Source organism: Lotus japonicus, chromosome 1, assembly GCF_012489685.1.
Source record: "Lotus japonicus ecotype B-129 chromosome 1, LjGifu_v1.2".
NCBI lineage: Eukaryota > Viridiplantae > Streptophyta > Magnoliopsida > Fabales > Fabaceae > Lotus > Lotus japonicus.
The window spans coordinates 102623513-102648060 of NC_080041.1; the positions used below are offsets into that span (position 1 = coordinate 102623513).

The window sequence follows — 24548 nt, forward strand, 5'->3', positions numbered from 1 at the left end:
TGTTGTGAAGTCTAGGGCGTTTGCGGGTGGCGGGGTGGATAGACCTAGGAAGGTGAGAATTCTTAGTGTCACCTCTATCCCTTTTGCGCTCCATCTGGATAAGTACTTGGGATTCCCTATCCTTCGAGGACGTCCGAAAGCGGCTGATTTTGACTTTGTGGTGGATCGGGTGGCCCGGAAGTTGGCTTCTTGGAAAGGTAAGCTCTTGAACAAAGCCGAAAAAATTACTTTGGTTAAGTCTGTCCTTAATAGCATCCCTGTGTATCCCATGCAACTTCTTTGGTTCCCTCAATCTGTCTGTGACCGCCTTGATGGAATGGCGCGTAATTTTATTTGGGCTCATGGTGACCAACGAGGTATGCACATGGTCTCTTGGCGGAAGATGGTGATGCACAAGAAACATGGGGGGCTGGGTGTTCGACAATCTCGCCTATCTAATGTAGCTATGCTAGGGAAGCTTGCTTGGGATTTAATTCATTCAACAGACAAACTTTGGGTTCAACTTTTACATGGCGTCTATTGTCAGCAGGCTAGCTTTCTTCATGTCGCTGCTAAAAGAGGCTCTTTGCTCTGGAATGCTCTGATGAAGATAAGGCCGATGATACATGACGGGTTTGCTTGGCGTATTGGTGCAGGTAACCTCTCATTCTGGTTTGATAACTGGACTGGGTCAGGGCCTCTTGGATTGCAAGTTCCATATGTTCACATATCAGACACCAGCTTGCGTATCAGAAATGTGTTCAGGGATGGTGAGTGCAATCTCCAGTGCCTCGCGACGCCCCTTACAGCTCCTATTTCGCAATGGCTGAGGGATGCGTTTGTCTATACGCACATTGGCCATGATGATCGAGTGGTTTGGAAGGAGTCCACGGATGGTGCCTTCACCGTGTCGAGTTGCTACAGATGGTTGCTCTCGCGCATGCTAGGGGAGGTGCCTACTGTTACGTGGAGTTGGATCTGGAAAATATCGGTCACGGAAAAGGTGTGTGTCTTTGCTTGGCAAGCGCTGCACAATTCCCTCCCTACAGCGGAGGTGCTAGCTCACCGTGGAATTAACATCCCAGTTCGTTGTCGGATTTGCAACGCTTGGTCGGAGTCCCAGCTTCATTGTCTCCGGGACTGTAACGGGTCAAGGAGGGTGTGGAGCAATTTAGCTTTGTCACTTGCTCTTGATTTCTTTGTTGTGACCTCCATGGCTGATTGGATTGCGTCGGTTCCGCGATCAGCTGCTCCGTGTTTGCTTCTCCATGCGTGGTTCATATGGCGGAGGGGCTGCAAGTTTATCTTTGAGGGGGTTCTTGAGCCTTGGCAGCTGGTCCTTCACCATGCTGCATCTATTGCTCGGGTGTTGCAGGATAGCTTGGCGTCGTTACCTCCCCGGGTTGGTCCTCGCTGGGTTGGGTGGCGCGCGCCACCGGATGGGTGGGCAGCGTTAAATGTAGACAGATCTTCTCTTGGGAATCCAGGGCGCGCAGGGGCAGGCGGTGTGGTGCGGGATGCTACGGGTAAGTGGTAGTTTGGTTTTTCGGCGTTTGTGGGGATATCAGAGATTTTACAAGCTGAGCTCCTGGCTATTTTCTTTGGATTGCGCCTCTGTTGGGAACGGGGTGTCCGGCAGGTTGTTGTGTATTCCGACTCGCATCATGCGCTCACCTTCCTCCAGCGGGGTTGTGGGCAATGTCATGTGTATGCGGCAGTGTGTGATTCGATTCAGGAGCTCTTGGATAGCGCTTGGCAGATTAAGTTTGAGCATATTCTCCGAGAAGGGAATGCGGTAGCGGATGTGCTTGCTAAGGCGGGTGCTTCAGGATCTTCTCGGTTTAGCTTTTTGGAGACCCCCCCGGCGGATGCTATCCCCTTGCTGACAGAAGACTATCGAGGCACTCGCTTTCTGAGGCCTTAGGGCAGCTCTTTTGTCTTTTTGTTTTCTTTAAGCAGCTATGTACCAAAAAAAGAAAAAGAAAAAATATGATTTTAGTCAAAAAAAAAAACAAGAAGAGAGAATAAAAGCATCTACATCCATCATACTTACTAAAATATCTACACTTCATTTTTTACAATTTCTCATAATGCAACATCATCTACACCACTTTACTAACTTTTTACTCCAACCCAACAACTCTTAAAAGTTTCTATAGTGGATCCCACTATCAACATCACATTTGTATATTTTATTATTAATATCAATTTTAATATAATTATATTAATTGTAAATGTTTGTAACAAATACAAGCTCACTTTTCAAGTCTAGTGTAGAGTATATATTCTCACATACTCTTCTTTGCCATGTTGGAATTGAATATGTACTTCAATGGTTATAGATACTCATATGAGTATGTATTTAACATTAGATACTACCATTGGAGATGCTCTAAGTAACGTTGCTAAACTTTAAGCAACCAGAACTGTCACGTCATGTTGCTCCAAAATAAGCAACATTGCTTAAGTACTTCAACTGGATTAAGCAACCCACATTGGAGATGCTCTAAAAACCTAACATTGGAGATGTTCAATAAATGCAGAAGAAAAAAAGATGCATATATCTCAATGCATATCTCGTTGCGTGCAATTTGGGACATTTTAATATTCCTTTATATAAGACCCCTACTAAATTTTAGAAAAATTTATTATTCATTACCATATTATCCTTGCATTTATTAATTCCAAAATTTAGACTATCACTGGTAATTAATCCTCTTCAACGCTATTTAATACACTACTTAAATAAACTTTTTTAAAACAATACATTGATTAATACATTACTTAAGCGTAATTGTCTCAACAGATTGTTATTACAAGCAGATGGAGTAACACATAACATGCAGCAATATTAAAAATTCATCAGAAGGTTAAAAGCTAACAAAGCCATATATATATATAGGGAGCGTATCAAGTGAGAGGAGTGGTTTATTGTGAGAGATGAAAGCATTAATTAATAACGATTGGATGAAGATTAACGGTCCAGATTTAATTTTAATTTAAAGAGTTCCCTTGAACTCACTCACACCCAATCTAGGAACAAAACACAGCTTCCACCAGCAGCTCTCATCCAATGGTGGCGCTTCCCCTAAACCCCATGTCCTCTTCCGCCACAACCATCGCCTTCTCCTCCACCGTTAATCTCGAGGAGCACGATCTTCATCCACTCTCGCTCTCTCCTTGATCATGCTCTCCCTGAGATCCACTCGCAGGCTCTACAACTTCTCCTCCGCCGCCACAACCGCCGTAACCACCACCGCCAAAAAGCCCTTAGAACCACCTGCTCTCGATAAGCTCAAAGCAGAGCGGGATCCACACAAGCTCTTCCTCCTCTTCAAAGCCAATGCCACCAACCGCCTCCTCATTGAGAATCGCTTCGCCTTCGACGACACCGTTTCCCGGCTCGCCGCTTCGACTACATCGAGCAGGTTGTCAAGCACCAAAAGAAACTCCTGCAGGCTCGCCGTGAAGGCTTCATCGTGATTTGAGTTACAATTTCAATTATTGTAAATTTTAATTAAAGATCTTGATTATTGCTTCTAGGTTATGGCCATCTCAGACTCTTTTCCCCTTTCACCTTTATTTCTTCAATATGCGACAATGTGGTTATATATGGCTCCTTTGGTTCTGCAGCATGAGTGTTTAGCATGGTGGACTCAGGGAAATCAGAAACGAAAACGATGACTGAAAAGAACGCGAATGGGGATACGAAATGAGGAGCAGGAGATAATGAAGCGTGACTATTCTGATTAAAATTAAATCCGAGCCGCTAATGTTAATTCAATGGTTATGATTAAATCCTCTCATCTCTCACAATAAACCACTCCTCTCACTTGATACGCTCCCTCCCTATATATGTGTGTGTGTGTACACAAGTCCACAACAACCTTCCTCTTCCCTAGTATTACCATATCTGACTTGGAGGGTAGAGGCTCTGAAACACATGTGACATTCATAGAGTTCTGTTATATTGTGACATTCATAGATTTCGGTTGAGGTCTCACGCCTTCATTCCTTACTGCAATGTTAAAGAGGGTAAAGGGTCAAAAGCACATATCTGCACCACCTGCTGGCTAAATCATGTTATTATATAGCTGAAATAAAAATGAAAATTTTGGTTTCAATTTTGGCTATCTGTCATCTAATGTGACTTGAAGGGTACAGGGTCAAAACAACATATTCGTGAAATTCAGAGTTATGTTGATGGCACACACCTTCATTCCTAACGTCATGGTGGTTGCCTTTGAAGGTGGCATCACTTTTAGAGCACTCCTCCTACTTTTGCTTTGTCCTGTACTTTGAACTGTAGACCATGAGCTAAAGCTCAGGGTCATGACCTTCATTAACTTTTCTGGTTTGACATGGAAAATATTCAAAAAGTGTCAAATGAACTCAAAGAACATCCATCTTTACTTTTATGATGTACATACACGAACGAAGAAGAAAACCATTGGGTGGGGTGGGGTGACCACCAATTAAATCATGGAGAAAGAAAGATCTCCATCCTTAGCATACTTCTGGAGGAAAATTAAGGAACGATACGTTGCAAATGAGGATCAAACTCTATACATCTACAATAGAGAAACAAATCTTATCTCTATTTCTATGAGATAAGACTAAGAACAGACTCAATCTTAATAAGAGATATTCAAAAACCTCAATTGCAAGAAACATCAAAAAAAGAAACTATCAAGAATACTTATCAGCCAAAGAAAATCAAAAGCTCAACTAATCAAGAATATCTATAGGAAGGAAAAGCAAAGGTGCAAGTCATTATTTTTCCTTTTGATCAGAGACATGTTAGATGAAGCAATGCCTGAAAACTGCCACAGGCCAGACTAACAACAACAGTTTAATCATTAGATCATATGCACACATATAATCAACAATAATAAAATAGCTATGAGAAGCTGATTTCTATATTAGGCCCTACAGTCGGCATTAGCACCAGAGATGCAGACAATTACACATGAAAGAAATATAAATTTAAGGTAATGTTAGATTCACAACATCCCAAGAGTGTAGTTCCAAGTCCCTTTTAAAAGCCTTGTATGCATTCTTTCTTGCTAATTGTTTGTAAAGCATGCCAGATACCTCTATAGTAGGTAAAATTTGTCTGCAAAATTGTAACATACTAATTGTTAAGTATAACACAAATGCAAGAATATTTAACCACCGACTGTGCATACAGAATTCATCAAATTTATGCAAAGATCTCTTGCAGATGATCTCATTTCAAAATAGGACAATTTCAGGGTCAGAGTCATGCTATGTTCCAAGCATCTAAAATACTCAAACCACTCAGAAGATAAATTATACAACTAATAAAAGTCAGTAGAGACAACATCAAAATTAATTGGATAGCAACTCCACATAAAACGTTAGAACACGATTTGACATTAATCGTTATGGATTGGTACCACGATCTAGTCCCAGGCAAGCAGACCTAATTTTAACAGCGGGCACCATAGCCATGAAAATGGCTCCTTCTTTAGTTCGATTATATGAACAAATGCCCGAACCAAAATGTGTCATTGCTATGGGACTGATGGAGAGAAGAACCTATGATTAGCTTTTTGGGAAATTTCCAAACGAACAATTTCAATGAAATCTTTTATAACTTCTTGAAGTATTTCCCATACAATCGGTTCTTTTTCCCGAATTTTACTCTTAGCAACTCCTAGGTTCGAAGCAAAGTGTTTTCGAATTGCTATTTCATGGGGCAATCCACATCGATGTAATGAAATTGATGGACCTACAACAATGGATACGGTGCTTTGCCCGTAGACGCTTCTCCTCTCGCAAGAATTGTATAGGAGTTGTTAGGAAGGTTAATCAGAATGGGCTTTTGGCACAAGATGACGCAGGGCCCAGGGTATGGAAGGTGTATTCTAGAAGGGGACAAAAGGAATCTACTGATAACTAACTTTCTTACTAACAGAATTAGCAATAGGCAGAGAGAGAGAAAGGGGGCCAAGGATTGTATTTAGATTGGGTATAAGAAGGTAGTTAGAGGAGGGTTGAGGGGTATCTTATTTTGATAGCTGTATTCTATAATGGATAGGGAGCAATAGCTTCCTATAAGGAGCCACGCTCTGGTCAGAAAGAGACCCTTTCCTCTTCTCTGTAATTCTCCAAAGTTCAATAATAAACAATCAAATCGAGTCTCTGCTTATTTACCTTAATTTCTGAGCTGTTTCATTGTTGGGCAAATTGTTTCCTAACAGGAGTCGTCCTCGGAGGGACTTCCCGAATGACCGTACCAAGGAATTCTACCGTACTCCGTGCAGCTATTGTTGTTGATCCTGCAGACGATGAGGGATAAGCTTCATCGAGAGGGAAACAGCCCGAACAACATTCATAATTGCAGGCATCGCTGATTGATGAAACGGAAGTTAAGCAAAAGAACCATGAAATAGCCATCTCCCTTCCACCTCTGCTCGTATGGGCGAAACTCACCCCTGCCATGAAAGCCCTGAATGAGTTGGCATCGCTACAACTTGTGTCTCAGGAATCAGGACTAATATAGTATAAATAGATAAATAGACGCCTTTCAGATCTGAATCCCCAACAAATATGTCTACATTTAAGTGAATTCATATAGTAGTCACTCTGCAACTTATATTTCTCATTTGAAACTGTAACTTGATTTGCTAATCGGAAAGCAACAGCTTTACAAATGGCTACAATATATACGGTATTTGGAGGGACCCTGCTAAATCTTGGTCTCACTTTGAGTAGCCAAGGCAATCAAGGTTTTGCAAATGGGTCATTCCTCGCTGCAGATTGGCTTTTCTATCTTATAGATTTTCTCAGAATATTGTCTAATCATGTTCAGTTTTACTTCTTTACATACAGCTTATCTCTATTTTCTTATTCACAGTCATTGGTCTTCAAAATTCACATACACATCACATATAAAGGAGTAAATGTGAGGTTTATTGACAAAGGAGATACACTAATAAACACTAATAAACTGTGCATACCAGTTGTTGCCATTGGAATGCAGCAATTAATAAATTAAAAGACAACAATCGATTAATAATTAAGAATAAAGTAGTGATGCATACAGGACCATCCACTCTAAGTTCAATGTGTCACGTGCTTCATTGATAGTTCAGTGACCAATTTTCTGAAATTAAATTTAAAAAAAAAGTAATAAGTAGATTAGCTTTCTATGTACAATCAGTGCATCAAAGATTCCAAAAATACCACAATTCTATGTGATAAATTTGCTCTCTATCACAAGGTCTGCATCATCACAATCACCTCTGATCATATGATGCTCCACCAGACGACAACCACGTGTTACACTGGCATCATCCATGATGATCCGGCAAGAGCTTTCTCTTTCTTCCTCCAATCCTAGTAGAAACTATTTTAGCCGGAACACCAGTACAAGTCAGGACATAGATTAGCTATTGTTTTAAATCATCAATTCTTGCTATGACCTAGTACATAGACACATGATGGTAAAAGAAAAAACATTGAAGGGGATCAAGAAATTTTTTTGTTTTGTTTTGAAGTTACATTATTTACCATTAGGTCTATTATGCACAACTAGAACAGAACTCACAAATCCATTAATGTGTTTCTCATGGAATCCATAAAAGCTCAGTGTAACAGGGAAATGGAGCTCAATGTTAAAGGGAAATGGATATATGACATTTCCTTACCTTGACAGGATCAGATGGTAGTGTAGCTTTGATCAGTATTATGTTGGCAGTCTTTATCTTTATCTTCATCTTCTTCAACATCCCAAAGGAATTATGCATAAGAAGCCAGGACATAGCTGACATGACATTGATTAAGGTTTGTACATTAGATTTCACTAATCATATGACATATAGTTGGAAAAATGTAAAAGCAAGCAACTTCATGTGATGTCTATTTAAACCCAAGTCACCTAAAATTCTACTACAAAAGAACCGAACGACACATTGAATAAATGAACCTGGTGGGTCCTACAATTAACGAGGAGAAAGTATGCAAAACAGAAAAGCCATAAACCATTTATCTTACCAAAAACCTGGGGCACTTTTAACAGCTTGATCAAAATAGCATTTCTGATTTCTTCTCCTTTTGCCATATTAAATCTGCATAGAGTGACAAAACATTAGCAATGCCTTAATGGCCAAAACATAGCATGACTTAATGGTGGCCATTGTCATGATTGCTATGCCGCCTTCCAACATTGTATGTTTGTGTTCCAAAAGCATTTTCATGACGAGCATGTCAGGCAAAGCACAAAGAGCTCAAAGATGCTAGTCACTTAGCCATGGAACCATCAATCACAGGACTATCACTGCATTCTCTTCTGACAAAAGGATGCCAAACTTGTTCAGAACAGCCATGGAAGGCCCCAAGAAGGAAAGCATCAAGCAATCATGGACTTCAGGTTCCATAATATCAGTCACACAATTTATAGCAACAGCATCTATAAACAAAGCTTGCAAAGACATGTAAGCTACCACGTGCTTCTATGATCAGAGACTGATTTTTCTTAAATCAAATAAACAAAGCAAAAGCAATCAGTAGAATTTAGGAGCAAAATTTATAAAACAAAACCAAATAAAAATGAGGCGCAAAAGAAAAAGGAAAAGCTAAATTACATTTGAAAATATTACAAAATCCTTTTTTTATCATTAGTTCGGTGATAATAACAATGCCAGTTTATAAACACTCAAACAGTATCAAAACATAAGGCTTACTTTTGGGGTGAAAATCCAAGTTGTCATCTTTCATAATCAGGTGACCAGGAGAGAAAATACTTGGTCTATGCAGCACAAGGCCTGGCGTGATCTCCATGGTAGCTGTGGGTTAGAAAATGTAAAGCAAGCAAAATAAACTCTCAACTGAAACGTCGCTGTGAAATTTGGGGTCCTACGCACCACGACTTGTGAAATTAGAGCATTGGAATAACATGAGGTTGTACACGTTGGATTTTTGGTGAGGTGAACTATATGTGGCAAAAAAATTGCTAAGTGGCATTTAATTGTTTGTGTGCTCAGGATTAATATTGGTGAAATCATAGGCAGTAAAGTCAAAATCAAGAAAACGATTAGATGACAGAAGCCTAATTAACAAAATACATAAGCTATTCGGGCTAAAGGAAAGGAGAACATACAAGTATATAAGTTCCTTCAAAACACTGCATGTCAGATATACTCATTCAATTATCCAAACTGACTAAACATAATGCAGCACAAAAATAGAAAAGATGCTATATTCTTGGTAAATCAATGTTTACTATTCTCAGCTGCATACTATAAAAGTTTCTTCAAAACTCAACATCAACATGTCAAATATAACCATTCCATTAGTCATAACTATCCGATTCTTTCTTCAAGACTAACTAATCATGCGCAAAAAGAAAAAAGATGTTATGTTCTATTCTTAGCTGCATTCTCCTTCTTCCCAAGTGCATCCTCCACTTTCTTCAAGATGAATTCTGTCGGTTGGTGAGCGTTCTCAACTGCCTTTGAGATTGCCTGCCATATCTCTCCATATTTTGGTTTAGCAGCAACACATCTCTTCAATACATCCTCCCGGTTCTCCTCAGTTCCATGATGCATTTCAAATTGGTAGCACAACGCCCAGAAATCCCCAATATCAGGAGCTAGTGTTACAAGCCTATTCAGCCAAGTCCTGGCTATGTCCACTTTCCCATCATGGCAAAACAATTTGGCCACAGCAGCGATAACATGGGGATCATCATCACATTTCTTAAGGGCATCCATACTCTTGGTTTTACGAAGGGGATGAGGAACCATCTCAATAGAAGCTGCCCACAGAATACCACTGTTGGGACACTCCTGCAATGCTTTTGCCATCAAAATATCAGCTTCTTCCTGATGTCCATGCTTGGATTCTAATCTAACAGCAGCCAGCAATAGTTCAGGATTTTTAGGGTTCTTTTCTTGAGCCATTTTGAGAACTTCACGGGCCTTTGTCTCCTCTTCAAGATTAGCACGAGAGAGCCAAAGTGGTACACAATTAACACATTCTTTCAGTCCAGAATCATATGCGTTTCTGGCTTCCTTCAAGTGATCAAAATACTTCTCAGGCTGAGCAGCAGCAAGCCGTTCCTCAAGTTGGCCAAGCATCAGCCACAATTTAAAGAATGAAGGGAATTGCACCAATCCTTCCTTTAACAATGTGTTCTCGCTTTCAATGTTTCCCAATTCTCTCTCAACAATGGCTGATTTCATCCACACTCTTTCTGTATTTACTTCAGTTCTAGCTTGAGACAACAACAATCTAGCTGCCTCGTGTTCATTATTTTCAAATTCAAGCTTTGCAGCAGCAAGCCATATATCCTCAGAATCAGGAATGGCAGCCCGAGCTAGTCCGATAATAGCACGAGCTGAAGGTACATCTCCAGCAAGCCACTTCTCTTTACCTCCCATAAGCCAAGGAACTTCAGCCCTTGGTCTATACAAAACTGCTTTACGTAGTAAAACTTCAAGAGATTCTGTGGTGCCATGACTCTTTTCAAGATACGCGGCTTTGACCCATACACTCTTCTTACTCATCAAGAATGTTAGAGCATGAGCATATATGGCTCTGGCAGTGTTAACTGAACCACGCTTCTTGCATTCTTCTGCCTCGGAAACCCATGTCCTCTTCCTGTCGGCTTCTTCAACCCCAATTCCAATAGTATGACGGATTATTTCCTTGCAAGTTTCAACGTATCCACCACGTTCTGCTGCCTCTGCTTCCCGCATCCAAGCTTCTCTATCAAACATCTCACGTTCCCTCTTCACCCAAGCTTCTCTATATTCTATACCACGCAGCATCCAATATTCTGTATCACTGACCAGACCTTCACACCTCAAAGCAAATTGTATTATGACACCAATTTTTGAACTATCTCCATTAGCTTCTTCCAATTCAGCATCTAATATCCATAAGGCCCGTTCATGCGGCAGCCTCTCCCTTGCCCGGATAAGAACCGCTTTAGCACCTGCATAGGTTTCTAACTTAGCGAGCGCAAGCCACAGTTCTACCTCCAAAGGACAATCATCCACAGCTGAATGGAGTAAACATCTAGCATTATATTTATCAGCAACCTCCACAGCAGACTTCCACAGCCTGAAAGAATCACGCACGTATTGCAACCCTTTGCTCAACAACCTACGTTTTTCCTTTTTATCAGGTGCTAATTTCGCAGCAAGCAGCCACACATGATCATTTCTTGGACACTTTTCACAGCCCTTTTTGATCAGTTCCCTTGCTTCACCAAGCTTGCCATCCAACTTCGCCTGCTTAGCAGCAGCAACCCAACTGAGAGCATGTTGAGGATTTGTCTTCTCAACAATAGTCTCCAACTTAGGGCGTTTTGCCCCAGGAGCCTTCTCAAAGAAAGGATGATCCTCATCCCCCTCCTCATCTTCACCCTCATCCTTATCCTTATCCTTAACCTTAGGCAAAAAACTCTGAATAAGCTTCTCCTCCTTGTACCAAGGACAAACCTCGCTTGCAATCGTTCTCTTTTTCGATGGCGGCTTGGAGTGGACAAAATCGAAACGGGGAACGGGAAGCTTTGGAAGCTGCATGTCTCCGGTCAGGGTTGGCCGTCGGAAGGAAGAAGAGGTAGCGGTAGCGGTAGCGGTAGCGGTAGGGATTCAGAATTGAGAATACGCAGTGCAGTTGTGTATTGAGGTAGCGGTAGGGCGTTTTCTTTAGGATTAAGTTGCAGTAGCATCACAGAGAAACAACAAAACAAGGAAAATAAAGAAATAGAGTTCGAATGGGTTCTGAGATTAAAAAATGCGATCAAATGGAAATGGATTCTGTTTGAACTTTTAAGGATTGAATCCTATAGAATATAGATATAAAAATAGCCAATACTGTCATTTACCCATTTTTAATTTAAATCTGACGGCAGGAATTTGCTAGTGTAAAATTACACTAGTTTTTTGCATATTCATCTTTAGTTCTCTTCAATAATCTCTCAAAAAAAAATACTTCTCTTCAAAAATTTAGAATTTCGGGTTCTTAGTTTGTCAAGTTATTTAGATAAGCATGCTTTAAACTTTCATTCAAAAAAAAAGCATGCTTTAAACTTAATTTCTTATCTAGTTATGCGTTGTAGCATCACTTCTAGAAATTTGAATCTCACTTATGTAAGTATTGCTGGGCAATCTTTGAATATTAATGTTAGCATCTTTGATAAGAAATAAAAAGTATCAATGCAAAAAGTTAACCTTGCAAAATTTTTTTTACTTTGACAAATGGAAATATTAGATCATAAAATCGGTGAGTTAGCCCCACGCAAGCACCATAGCCTTATAAGGTTTTCTGTTCACCTCCCCCACCCACCCACTTTGTAGTGAGCTAGCTGGGGCAAAAATTAAGATAGGGCTGTGAGCATCACAAAAAGAAAAGGAGAAAATTTTCACTACAGGAAGCTAGGCTCACACTATTCAAATAGTCATAAGCAGAGGTTGTAGTGTAGATATCAGAATTGTGATGCCTCCAACTCCAAGCCCAAACATCTGATAACCTGGCGTCAATAATAACAGGAATAGCAACCAACGCGTCCACATAATATAAGTAATAGGTAGGGGCGGCCCTGGGCCTGTGCAAGCAGGTCCACAGCCCAAGACCTCCAAAAAGAAAGGGCCCTAAAAAAATTCAATTTTTTTACAGCAGTTGTCCTTAAAAAACCGTTGTATAGTCTTTTACAATGGCGAGCTCTACAGCGGGTCCGAACCGCTTTAAAAGGCAAAATTTAACTGTTGTAAAAGTTTTTTTTTTTTTTGCATAGTGTACCCATTAAACTTTCTCCAAAAACAATTTAGGGGTCAATTTTTAATATTTACCCAAGGCCTCCAAAATGTCGGGATCGACTCTGGTAATACTAGGGATGGCAATGGGTCTCGGACCCATTGGGTACCCGCTCAAAATACCCACAATGGGTAGGGTAAAAACCCGCTAGACGGGTATGGGTAATTACCCACAAAAATTAGTGGGTACGGGTGCGGGTATGGGTAGTATAGTACCCAACCGCCCCATACCCGCACACACTTTATTAACTATTTTTATTATATATACACACTTTGAAATATATATATCAACAAGCTAAATTAAAGTTATAAGTTTCTAAGTTACTCTTTTAAAAATGAATGGTTTTACATATTAAATATTTGGATAGTCTTTTGTATTTTTAATTAATGCTCTTTATTTTATAATAGTAGTTATATATTATTTTCTCTTGGAGAATGAAAATTATATTTTTCATTAACTAAATTATGGGTAATGGGCACGGGTACGGGCAAATAGGTACCCAGAGGGTACGGGGACGTGCATTTAAATTGCTATCCACGCGAGTATAGGGACGAGTATGAGTATCTTTTGAAAACGTGAGTACGGAGATGGGTACTATAGTACCCTACCCAGACCCTACCCATTGTCATCCCTAGGTAATAGGGACGTTAGTATACAAAGAGGAGAAGCTCCAACTTCCAAGCACAAATAAGTCCTTCAAGCAAATCCCAGTATCACTAATGTGAACATAAGGAACAACCTGACCCACAACTCCCTGGCCACTCCAATATGAGAACCAAAACGTGGTCTCACTATCTCCCAGCTTAAACATAAAGCTATCTTGAAGCATATATATCGCCTTCAAGAACCCTTTAATTTCCACCTAGGTGATGCTCTTGGAGAAGTGTGGACCCGAAAAAATATTAGACTGATACAAGTATTTATGAGAAAGCACTTGCACCCATAATTTGTCTCTAAATTTCATGATTTATATATTATTATAAATAAGGATTATTAGCACTTTTGGTCCTTAGGATTAACAAATATGAAAATAACATTTAGTAGGGGTATAATCGGACCGGATTGGTCCGAATTTAGGGTGATAAAATGTCTGAATCAATCAAACATGTTCGGTTTGGGTTGGTTCGGATTTCATGATTTTTACTTCTAAATCGGATTGGTTCGGTTCGGATGGTCGGATTTGAAATAAAAACATATTATTTGGAAATATGCACGAAAATTATTCTAAAAATGTGAAAAATTATAAATAATATATAAAAATTCAACATTTTTAAAGAACGAAACATTTGATAATGATATAATCCATATAATCTAAATAAAACTAACATCTCTAAAACAAATATCAATATGTAATGTAACGGGGTGAAATTGTTTGAGCTGAATGTAAAAAAATTCTCAATTCATTGGGTTGGTTTAGATTGATCGGTTTTTCAATCCCTAAATTCGATACCCGAACCAATGGTGATCAGATACAATAAAAAAAATCCGAACCGAACCAATGATCTAATCCAACCCACCATAATGTGTTCGGTTCAAATTGGTTTAATCGGATTCACGGATCAGACCATACCCGCTTACACCCCTAACATTTAGCCTCCCCACATTAGTATCTTTCAACAGTTTTAGTCTATCGCCAATTTTCCATTAAAAAACTAATGTTTTTTTGCCGACGTTGATTTTTTTTAATGATGTGGACACCCATTACAAGAGAGGGGACCTCATTAGGCTCACCCATTTGATGTGCACATGCCCCCTCTTCTTCATCACTACCTAGAAATATTCATCTTTTCAAAAAAAAACTTATGATCTTCATCTTCTTCCTCTATCATTTTCATCATCTTAACCTAGAAAACAATACTCATTTAAAAGGAAAAAAAATCCATTTCTCTATTCCTTCCCTTCATCGTTTCCATCATCGTCATCACCATACCTTCATTAGCCACCACTACTGATTCTCTCCTATGAACCAACACCTTCAAATACCCTTCTCAAAAGCCTCAACCACCGCTGATTCCTTCTCTGAACCTACAATTGTGGAATCTCTTCCTTTGAACCCACAACCGTCTTCCGAACCTGTCTAGTTGACTAATTTTGCATTAAATTGATTATTTTTTTGAGTTAATGAGATTTTTAATCAATTTAATTGAGCCTAAAAATAACGTGAATAAATTTTCACATAATTACAACATATTAAAACATGCTATTAAAAACTTATTAATTAAAAAACTGCTATTTAACACCTACTAGTACTAGTATTTATTATGAGAATAAAAGTATAATAAATTGCTTTCTAAGATCGCTCCTATATATGTTCCTAAAATAGCTATCTACAATAAAAGATATAGTAAGCCTAAAAAAACAATAAAAGATATAGTACCGATACATATTTAAAAATAAAATAAAGATACTAATCTGTCTTTCTTCCTTCCTTTCCAAGTTATTATCATGAAAGATATGATCTGATTACAGAAATCATGTGATATGTTTCATATTTAGCTTAATAGCCCTAGTTATATATATATATATTTGGGATTATGATTCTTTTTTTTTCTTGACAGTCGGGATTAGGATTCTTATCCCACTCGCTGCTGTTTATTCGAAAACCCTGAGATTTCACAAAATCCTTCAACGATGATGACGGAGACGCTCCCCCACCAGAACTCTAATTCTTCCACCGCCACCGTGAAGAGTGAGCAACGCCGCCGTAAGCAGAAGAAGATCAACAAAGCATCTCAAGAGGCGAGACCTAAAACCGCTAAAGATAATAATGAGAACACTGATCCAAAGCAGGTAATTCTCTTCCTTCATTCATTAACGGAGATTGATTCTGAATGTCTATAGCTGCGTCATTGTTGAGTGTTTTTGTGATTATTTTGCCATTAGAACGCAAATTGATGTCTTGAATTGTAGGTTGCTGAACAAGTTGAGTATGTATGGGAGAAGTCCGAGTTAGATGAAGGCATGGATGAACAATTTAGAAGAATCATTGAGAAATTCAGTTTCATCGCAGGTTCTGAGGATACTTATAAGAACGATACGTCGGCTTCGGCTGCGGCTGCTACTGATGATTCTGAAGAAGAAAATGATAAAGAGCTAATAAAAAAGAAAGGCATCTCAAACAAGAAGAAAAAGCTTCAACAGAGGATGAAAATTGCTCAACTGAAACAAATTTGCTCAAGACCTGATGTTGTTGAGGTGTGGGATGCTACTGCATTAGACCCAAAGTTGCTTGTGTTTTTCAAATCTTATAGGAATACTGTACCAGTGCCTAGGCATTGGAGTCAGAAGAGAAATTTTTTGCAAGGGAAACGAGGTATTCAGAAACAACCCTTTCAGCTTCCTCATTTCATTGCTGCCACTGGAATTGAGAAAATCAGACAGGCTTATATTGACAAAGAGGACGGTAAAAAGCTCAAACAAAAACAGAGGGAACGCATGCAACCAAAAATGGGGAAAATGGACATAGACTATTGGGTTCTTCATGATGCATTTTTCAAGTACCAGACAAAGCCAAAACTGACTTCTCTCGGGGAGCTGTATCATGAAGGAAGAGAATTTGAGGTATTACCCATGCTATAGTATTTCAGATGATTTCATATTCTGCAAACTTCTACTTATATGATAGCTTATTTTTCTGTTATCAAGTTATGTCTCAGGACAGTATAAAAACCCTGTTCTTGGCATTTCACTAGTTAGTGGATCTTTAATATGGAGCAATAGACTAAATAATTGAGTTGGCTGACATTTTGAGTTTGTAATTATTTAGGACAGAGATATCCATGTAAAATCTCTCCTCCGTCGTAGATAAAAGTATAGAATGTTTCTCATTATTGGAACTTAAAAGCTATAAAATCATTAAGTGGCGTTTTTGGATGAAATTGATTTATATCGTAAATGAATTTTCCACCTTGTTAGTAGTATTTTGTTTCCCTGCTGAGTGGGGAAAAGGCTTTGGTGGTGGTGGTATTTCATTTGCAGTATTTTGTCCTTGAGTTGTTGGAATTCTCACTACTTTCATATTGAACTTTTATAGGGTTTTAATTTAAAGTTCCAGTGGCAGTGTTTGTGTGCTTCTTTTTAGATTATTGATCTAAGAATCATGTTATTTATCCTTTAGGTTTTAATTTGGTTCTTAGAAGGGTCTTATTGTATCTAATACATTTGTTTTTGTGCAGGTAAAGTTGAGGGAGATGAAACCTGGCATGTTATCACATGAATTGAAAGAAGCTCTTGGTATGCCTGAGGGTGCCCCTTCTCCATGGCTTATTAATATGCAGGTAATATGAAAGTCCTGTTTGACCAATTTTAATATGATTCTATTATTGGCTCCTTGATGACATTAAATGCGTTTTGTTTTTTCAGAGATATGGCCCTCCACCATCATACCCTTCCCTGAAGATTCCTGGACTGAATTCTCCCATCCCCCCTGGGGCTAGCTTTGGTTATCATGCTGGTGGATGGGGCAAGCCTCCAGTTGATGAGGTATATTTTTTTATGTATCCACTTTTTGTTTTATCATTTGTTCTTTTGAATTCCCCTTTTTGTCTCATTGACCAGTTTACTTCTATTCATCTAAAGCAGTATGGGCGTGCATTATATGGAGATGTTTTTGGTGTTCAACAACAAGAGCATCCTAACTATGAGGTTTGATTTAATTAGAAGTTTTATGTGATTAAAATTGTAAATTCTTTTCAACAAAGCTGCCTTTTTTCAACTTCAGTGCCAGACTTTAATCTTAACTTGTTTTGAAGCTTATGAATCTCTAGTGTCTGTGCATGCCTGTAGTTTTGTTCTTGTTTTCTTATCCATTGTGCTTTTGATGTAGCAAACATTTTAGCAATGAAAATGAGAGAAATGAAAAGGTAAAAGTGAAATTAGCATTAAAACCACAAATATATGGCTTATCACTACTCTTCCTCATGATAAAAAGTATATTCCTTCTCTTTTTGTTCCTCCTTTTGTTCTCATTCCTCCTATCAGTCCTGTCATTTATTCAATAACAAACCAAAGCTTTTTCTTACTAGGTCGTGTCAGCTTCGTAGATCAAATCTTGCCATAATGTCCTATCATAGATCATGTTTAATGAGTAATCATAAAACAAAAATAATTCCTTCCATTGATTGAAAGCAAAAATTTCTTTGGGTCAGAAATAAAAATAAGTAATTTTACTTAGGATCCCCTTACCATATCAACTAAAAAATGGTTAATAATTTCATAGTGGTATTCGTTTTTAGGATTTTGATTAATGTTCTCGTAATAATGCAGGAAGAGCCAGTTGATAAGACCAAACACTGGGGTGATTTGGAGGAGGTGGAGGAAGAAGAAGAAGAAGAAGAGGAAGAGGAGGAGGAGGAGGAAGAAGAAGAAATGCAGGGGGAGGAACTTGAAGCTGGTATTCAGTCTGTTGATAGTATCTCAAGGTATTGTTATTTCAGCATTTTATTTTCGTGTTTATGTAATGTGGAGGCTTATAGTGCATTTTTTTAAGGTTGGTTGTATTTAGATTTCTTACCATACCGTTCTTTGACCTCGTTTGCTTTGTGTTATTCATTTCAGCGCACCCACTGGGGTAGAGACACCTGATGTTATTGACCTACGGAAGCAACAGAGGAAGGAGCCTAAGGAGCCTGAGAGACCTCTTTATCTGGTGAGTCTTTTCTGTTGCTGTTTTTCCATCAGCTTTGACTTCTGTTTTCACTAGTTATACCAATATTTTTTTTGTCATTTTCATTGCAGGTGCTTGAAGAGAAGGAAGAAAAAATTGCTCCAGGAACTTTCCTTGGAACCACTCACACGTATGCAATACTTGCTCAACTTTATTTTTTCTTATTGTGTTTGTGTTGCATTTTTTTTTCCTTCACAAGTTCTGATGTTCCTTTTTCTCCTTTCTGCAGTTATGCGGTTGGCACTGGCGGCACCCAGGACAAGTCAGGTGCTAAAAGGGTAATGGTTTTCTCCCTTTTGTATTTGGTGGGTGGGGGTTACTTCATGATGATATTTCTTTTAAAAGCGTACCATGGCTTCTGGCTTTGGCACTTGCAGGTTGATTTGCTTAAAGGACAGAAGTCAGATAAAGTGGACGTTACAATACAGCCGGAAGAGTTGGAAACAATGGATAATGATGCTTTGCATGCCAAGTATGATTTATTTAGCTTTTCTAATAATTTTTAATAGTTCCTGAGTTGTGTTGTGACATTGTTGGGCAATAATTTCTTAATTTCTAATCCAAGTTACATATGGTGGAACTATACAGATATGTAGAGGCAAGGGAGGAAGAGAATTCGCGTAGTCATCATGAAGATTTTAGTCAAATGGTTGCAGAGGTAAGTAAATTCACCCGTAAAATCATATGCTTTAAGATTTTCTATCGTACTATCATATCATGATTTGTATTTAATTTTGTTGTTATCTGGTTCAGAATGAGAAGAAGAGAAAAAGAAAGATGCAAGAAAAGGAGGGCAAGAGGAGGAAGAAGGACTTCTTTTAGGGGGGCAGGCGGGCGCCATTTACCTTTTCCTTTGCTTGCAAATGGCCATGGAGCGTGCTAACCTTTATTGATATTAGTTGGAATTAGTTAAAGGAGATGACTTATTGAGATTCAGTTATTTAATTAGCTCTCAATACACGTAATATTAATATTGTATTCTGTTGAAGATTAATACAACTTTCACATTCATTCACTTGATAACCTTTGCCCCCCTCGTGCAATTCTCTACTTCCCATGAATAGAAAATTTGATTGAACGCAGGTGGGAACTAGTAAGAATGTAAGATATCCATGCAATTGCACCAGTTGCTGTCGGTGGGTCGCGGTTGATTTTACCTATATTATTAACAATTTGTATATAAATAATGAATTATTTATTAAATAAAATTTAATGAAAATCAGATAAGTGAAGTTATTCTCACTAGTGCTCTCGAATATTTGTCCTTTTCTATTTTCTATTTAAATGACTGTCTATTTTTTTGTACCGTAGGATAAAATCTTTTGGTTCACGAGAGCGATAAGAACATACAAATTGTTAGTTTTTAATTTTTCATAACCACCAGTACTAGTTTTTGTGATACTTCAATACTTCATAGTACCTTCACTTTGTTTTCTGTTTTAAAGTTATGAATAGGAAAATATGAAAAGAAAATCAAATAGATTTTAGTTTCTTGGTTGTTTAAGCAAATCGAGTGACTACCTTTTCCTTGTTTGCGATTCATGATTTTAAGTTCAGTCTTCACTAACTCCTCCCTGGTTTTCAACAATATTGAAGAAATTAAGAATACTGAAATGAACTTTTAATTAAATAACTATTTAGAAAAGGGACGCGATTGGGATTGGATGGCTTCTCATCATTTTCTAAGATGTATCACTATCAATACCTCCGAACTACTCTCATGAATAAAAATTGTGGACCAACTCCAATCGAAACCCTTTTCTATATGCTTTACTGTGATATAGTCATATTCATGTCATACCAAGGTTTCTTTGACCTGTAGTATGGAACGTTGGCACTTGGCACCCTTGGCTTTACCAAGAATTTGTGAAAGGTCTCTAGTCTTATGGCGGCAGAATTATGGGCAATCTTCATTGCGTTTGAAACAGCTTGGGAGAAAAATATTAACACAGTATGGGTGAAGATAGTGGCAGTTTCAGCAACCCTCCAGCCCAGCCTTGCCCCCACAAAATTTCTGTGCTGCCATAATCAATATGATCCAAAACCTTATGAGTAAGGATTTACGTGTCAAAATCTCCCATACGTGGAGAGAGGAGAATCGAGTCGCAGACTCTTTAGCTAACCTTGCTCATTCTAATGCGAATGAAGTGCAGTTGTTGGATTATCCACCTATGAAATATTGAAATGTATTAGTCATCTCTATGATATATGTGGGACTCTTTTTCCTAAGGGTTTTGTTAGTTAGTTTTGGGCTTTTAGCCCTCTTGTAACAAAAAAACAATGTTTATTATTGGTTTTGGCCTTTGGCCTTTTGAAAATGCAAATATAGATGTATATGGTTACGTGAGGTTTGTGCACTTTTGGCGGATTGCTTCTCCTTTTCACTTGGAAACAAAATGCTCAATCGCAAGGTCAGAAACCATTTTTCATGTGCTATTGTTCTAGTTTTGTGCATTTTGAAAGTTATTCATACTTATTGAGTGCATTCTAAACAGTATGGCTGATATCATTTCCTCAAAGTTTATTTTCCATTCTTTCCCCAAGGTTGTTTTTGTTAGATCATCTGGCTCTAATTCTCTTGTTTCATCTATAAGCATCAATCTCTTGGCCTATATTTTTTGCTGATGAGCTAAGTTTGTATGTCTACAAACTTTTACCAAGAGATATATATAAAAATGCATCTAAGTATTACACGTCCAACTTGTGCATGTTTTCCACCTCCTTGATTACATGTTTTTCACATGTCCCCGAAGGATAGCTCAAGTGGTAAGAGCTAGGGACATAAGGGTTAGGTGGGATGAAGGGCAGGGCCGGCCCTGGGCCTGTGCAAGCAGGCCCACAGCCCAGGGTCTCCAAAAAGAAGGGGCCTCATAAAAAAAATTCACATTAAACTTTCCCCTAAAATAAAATTTAGTTATAATAATTAATGTTCAAGATGTTAATAATGACTTGAGTTGGTTTAGTGTTTAGTAACTGTGTATGTTACCTTTATGTATTGGGTTCGAATCCCACCTTTTGACTTTTGACATGTTATTTGTTAATTAATTTGAATTGAAAAAATTCAAAAATTAAAGCAAATGGTTGCATTGCTTGGATTCGAACACGCGACCCCTGGGGGTTGCAAGAGGCTAGTTGCCAACGAACCAACATAATGATTTTGATGAAATTTTGAACGTTAAAATTATTAGAGGTTAATTTTTATTATTTGTCCAGGGCCTCCAAAATGTCGGGACCGGCCCTGATGAAGGGTAAATGGTCTATGGTTCGAACCCCGATAATAACTAATTTACTAACAACTAATATTTACCTATAAAAAAATATGTTTCTCACATTGCACCTCATGGTTGTTGCGTGATTCACACCTCATGGTTTATTGCATGTTTCTCTCGGCCTTATAGCTCCTTACTTTGGTGCATGTAAGATAGCCGACTTTGATTTACTTCATTGTTAAGTATTTGATTGGTTGATATATCCATAATCCATAATATATCCATAATATAAGAAATATGAATTGTTCAAGATGCCACTAATCCAGGTGGCATTTCAATACCTACTCTAAATCATAATCCATGTGGCATCTTTTCAGAGCATTTTCCATTTTCCATTTTCCATTTTCCATTTTCTTTTTTCGTTTTCTCTCTTCAATTTTTAAGTTTCACGTTTCAGGATTTCTTCACACTATGATTTCTCTCTCAACTCCTTTTGCGGCTAGATCTTAGCGACATGGGAAACGAGAGTAGCAACGTTCAGTTCCTATTTCGTCATCGTCAATCGCTGCTATGCAATCCATATCATAGGGCTTCATCCCGATTTCTTCTTCATCCTGTTCTTTCAGCATGGCCAGGGTCGTCATCTTCTCAGAGCAATCATAGACACCCAGGTATGAAGACTTGATTTAGGGATTTTGTTTATCATGACATAATTTAGGGATTTTGCTATATGGGTATTTTAATTTATGATGCATTTTTGTATCCAAGCAAAATTGAAGACCAAACAGAATAGCCAGAAGCTTAGCCTTCAGAATCCAAGACACTCCAACATGCTATGAAAACCCAAACATCCACCACCCTTTATCATCTCGAAGAACACCCCAACCCCTGCTGGCCCCGAATTCCCAAGAGAAGAACCATCAGGGCCCGTTTGGTGGTCAAGATAAGATACGATAGGATATGATATGTGAGCAAGATAGCAACATGATAGGATAAGAGCAGGATAGACTCTTATCTTATCATGTGTTTGAGGTGCAAATGATAATGACATGATATGATAAGGAAAAATGTTATATTTGAATTCAAAAATACATTTAAAAATTGATCATTCTACTAAATTTAATTTTTTTACATTTTCATGTATGAGTCTATATTTTAAAATAACTAAAATTAATTTAAATTTTATTAATTAGTCTATTTTATTGTTTTGAAGATAGCCTATATTTTAAATAAAATTATGCTACTAACCAATTGATTTTCACTTAGTTGTGACATGTGACAATTAACAATAAAAGTTAACTAAATTAAAAATATTATTATTTAAAAAGTAATTTATATTTAAATTATAAATTATTATATAAGTAGATAAAAAAAATTTAAATAATAGGAGATGAAAATAGAAAATTAGTCCATTACTATTAAAAAATAATATTTATAATTAATTGGTTTTCACTTAGTTGTGACACGTGATAAATAATAAAAATTAACTAGATAAAAAATATTATTATTTAAAAAATACTTTATATTTATATTATTAATAATTTTTAAATAATAGGAGATGAAAAATATTAAATTAGTCTATTACTATTAATACATCAATATTTGTAGTCTATTTTACTATTTATGAATAATAATTTATTTTATTTTATTTAAATTAATATTTTTATATTTATTAATGAATATTATTTAAAATTATATAATATTAAATTAATTTAATTTGAAGTTAGGATATAGAAAGAAAATATATAACTGATATCCTATCATGTTCTATCCTAACTCCCCCCTCAGGATAACTTTTACACATGATGGGCAGGATAGGATAGGAGACATGATAACGTTATCCTATCCTGCTGGTGCAACAAACAACATATTATTACAGGATATGATTACTATCTTGTCCTATCCTATCATGCCCTGGCCACCAAACGAGCCCTCAGTGTTCAAAGTTATCCACCCTGACGATGGCAAACGCCAAACAACCCAACACGGCTTGGCAAGCTGACGCCCTGCTGACCCTTCACCAGAAATCACTCGCACAACCTCCCCCATCATGATGCAAAACAAGTTGCCACGACTAGCGGGTACCCTGAAACACAAGACTACAACGCTGACGCCACAAGAACCAAGCATGAATTAAGAAACTACTCGTTGTTGTCCGCGGGGCAGACTCTAGCCAACTAGAGAACGACTAGGTGGTAAAGAAGCCTGGTGACAAAGACAACCCAAGGTTATGCCACACCTGGGAGGATGAAGCACAATCCCGCAAACAATGGAGCTACGTCTCATCACCAGCATCACAAAAGTGACAGTCAACCCGCAAAGGGACACCCTGACGATGTTGAATAGTAGTTGTGGGGGGAGATGGAGCTTCTGCCATGCAAAGACCCTCACCTTCTCTGGCACATTGATACGCCACACCCAAGCCTAGGAAACCACCTAAGACATCTCAACCTTACGCTCCAACAACCAACCATAGCAACTGCGCACCGAATAAACCCCCGTCAACGGAGTGCGACCACACAAGCAAGTCCTCACTAGTGGGGTCAAAACAACACAGGACGTGCATATTAAAGTGCTGTTATTAGTTCATGAGTATATATATATATATATATATATATATATATATATATATATATATATATATATGAGTTTGTTAACTTACTCCCACTTGTTTTTTAGAAGGAGTAAGTTAACATTCAACACATTTTCTGATGGACAATAAACTCCACCAATTTATTCTTAAAGATAACTAACTTCAGGGCTATTTATGTAATTCAATTTTATTAAATTTTAAAAATAACAATTTCTCTCTCCTCATTAATTTCAAATTAAATATCTTCTTTTTCCTCTTTTTTCTCTCCTCCGTTTTTCATCTCTGCAACTATTTAAAAAAAAAAAAAAAC

At 37.9% G+C, this 24548-nt stretch overlaps 3 protein-coding genes and 1 long non-coding RNA gene across 5 annotated transcripts; 1 reads left to right on the top strand and 3 right to left on the bottom strand.

Annotated features, from left to right (window-relative positions):
- Nucleotides 1-2814: 2814 nt before the first annotated feature.
- On the bottom strand, nt 2815-6873 carry LOC130728564 (uncharacterized). Its single transcript, XR_009015705.1, has 3 exons — nt 6160-6873; nt 4194-5095; nt 2815-3997 (listed from the first exon to the last, which is right to left on the bottom strand). It is a non-coding gene; the product is annotated as an uncharacterized LOC130728564 (long non-coding RNA).
- A 72-nt stretch (nt 6874-6945) lies between these two features.
- Nucleotides 6946-8656, bottom strand: LOC130728566 (uncharacterized). Its single transcript, XM_057580071.1, has 3 exons — nt 8002-8656; nt 7656-7771; nt 6946-7354 (listed from the first exon to the last, which is right to left on the bottom strand). The coding sequence occupies exons 1-3, from the start codon at nt 8066-8068 to the stop codon at nt 7199-7201; spliced, it is 339 nt and encodes a 112-aa protein (XP_057436054.1). The 5' UTR covers nt 8069-8656; the 3' UTR covers nt 6946-7198.
- A 479-nt stretch (nt 8657-9135) lies between these two features.
- LOC130728565 (protein STABILIZED1-like) lies at nt 9136-11779 on the bottom strand. The gene has a single exon (XM_057580070.1). The coding sequence runs from the start codon at nt 11535-11537 to the stop codon at nt 9363-9365; it is 2175 nt and encodes a 724-aa protein (XP_057436053.1). The 5' UTR covers nt 11538-11779; the 3' UTR covers nt 9136-9362.
- Nucleotides 11780-15209: 3430 nt separating this feature from the next.
- Nucleotides 15210-19655, top strand: LOC130728567 (uncharacterized). Of its 2 annotated transcripts, none has more exons than XM_057580072.1 (12): nt 15210-15561; nt 15682-16332; nt 16947-17048; nt 17134-17253; nt 17350-17415; nt 18037-18191; nt 18328-18418; nt 18508-18566; nt 18666-18714; nt 18814-18908; nt 19025-19094; nt 19190-19655. In XM_057580072.1, the coding sequence occupies exons 1-12, from the start codon at nt 15403-15405 to the stop codon at nt 19256-19258; spliced, it is 1686 nt and encodes a 561-aa protein (XP_057436055.1). In that variant the 5' UTR covers nt 15210-15402; the 3' UTR covers nt 19259-19655. The 2 variants fall into 2 exon arrangements, with proteins under 2 accessions (XP_057436055.1, XP_057436056.1); XM_057580073.1 differs by having other exon boundaries at nt 15212-15561; nt 17353-17415.
- The last annotated feature ends 4893 nt before the right edge of the window (nt 19656-24548 follow it).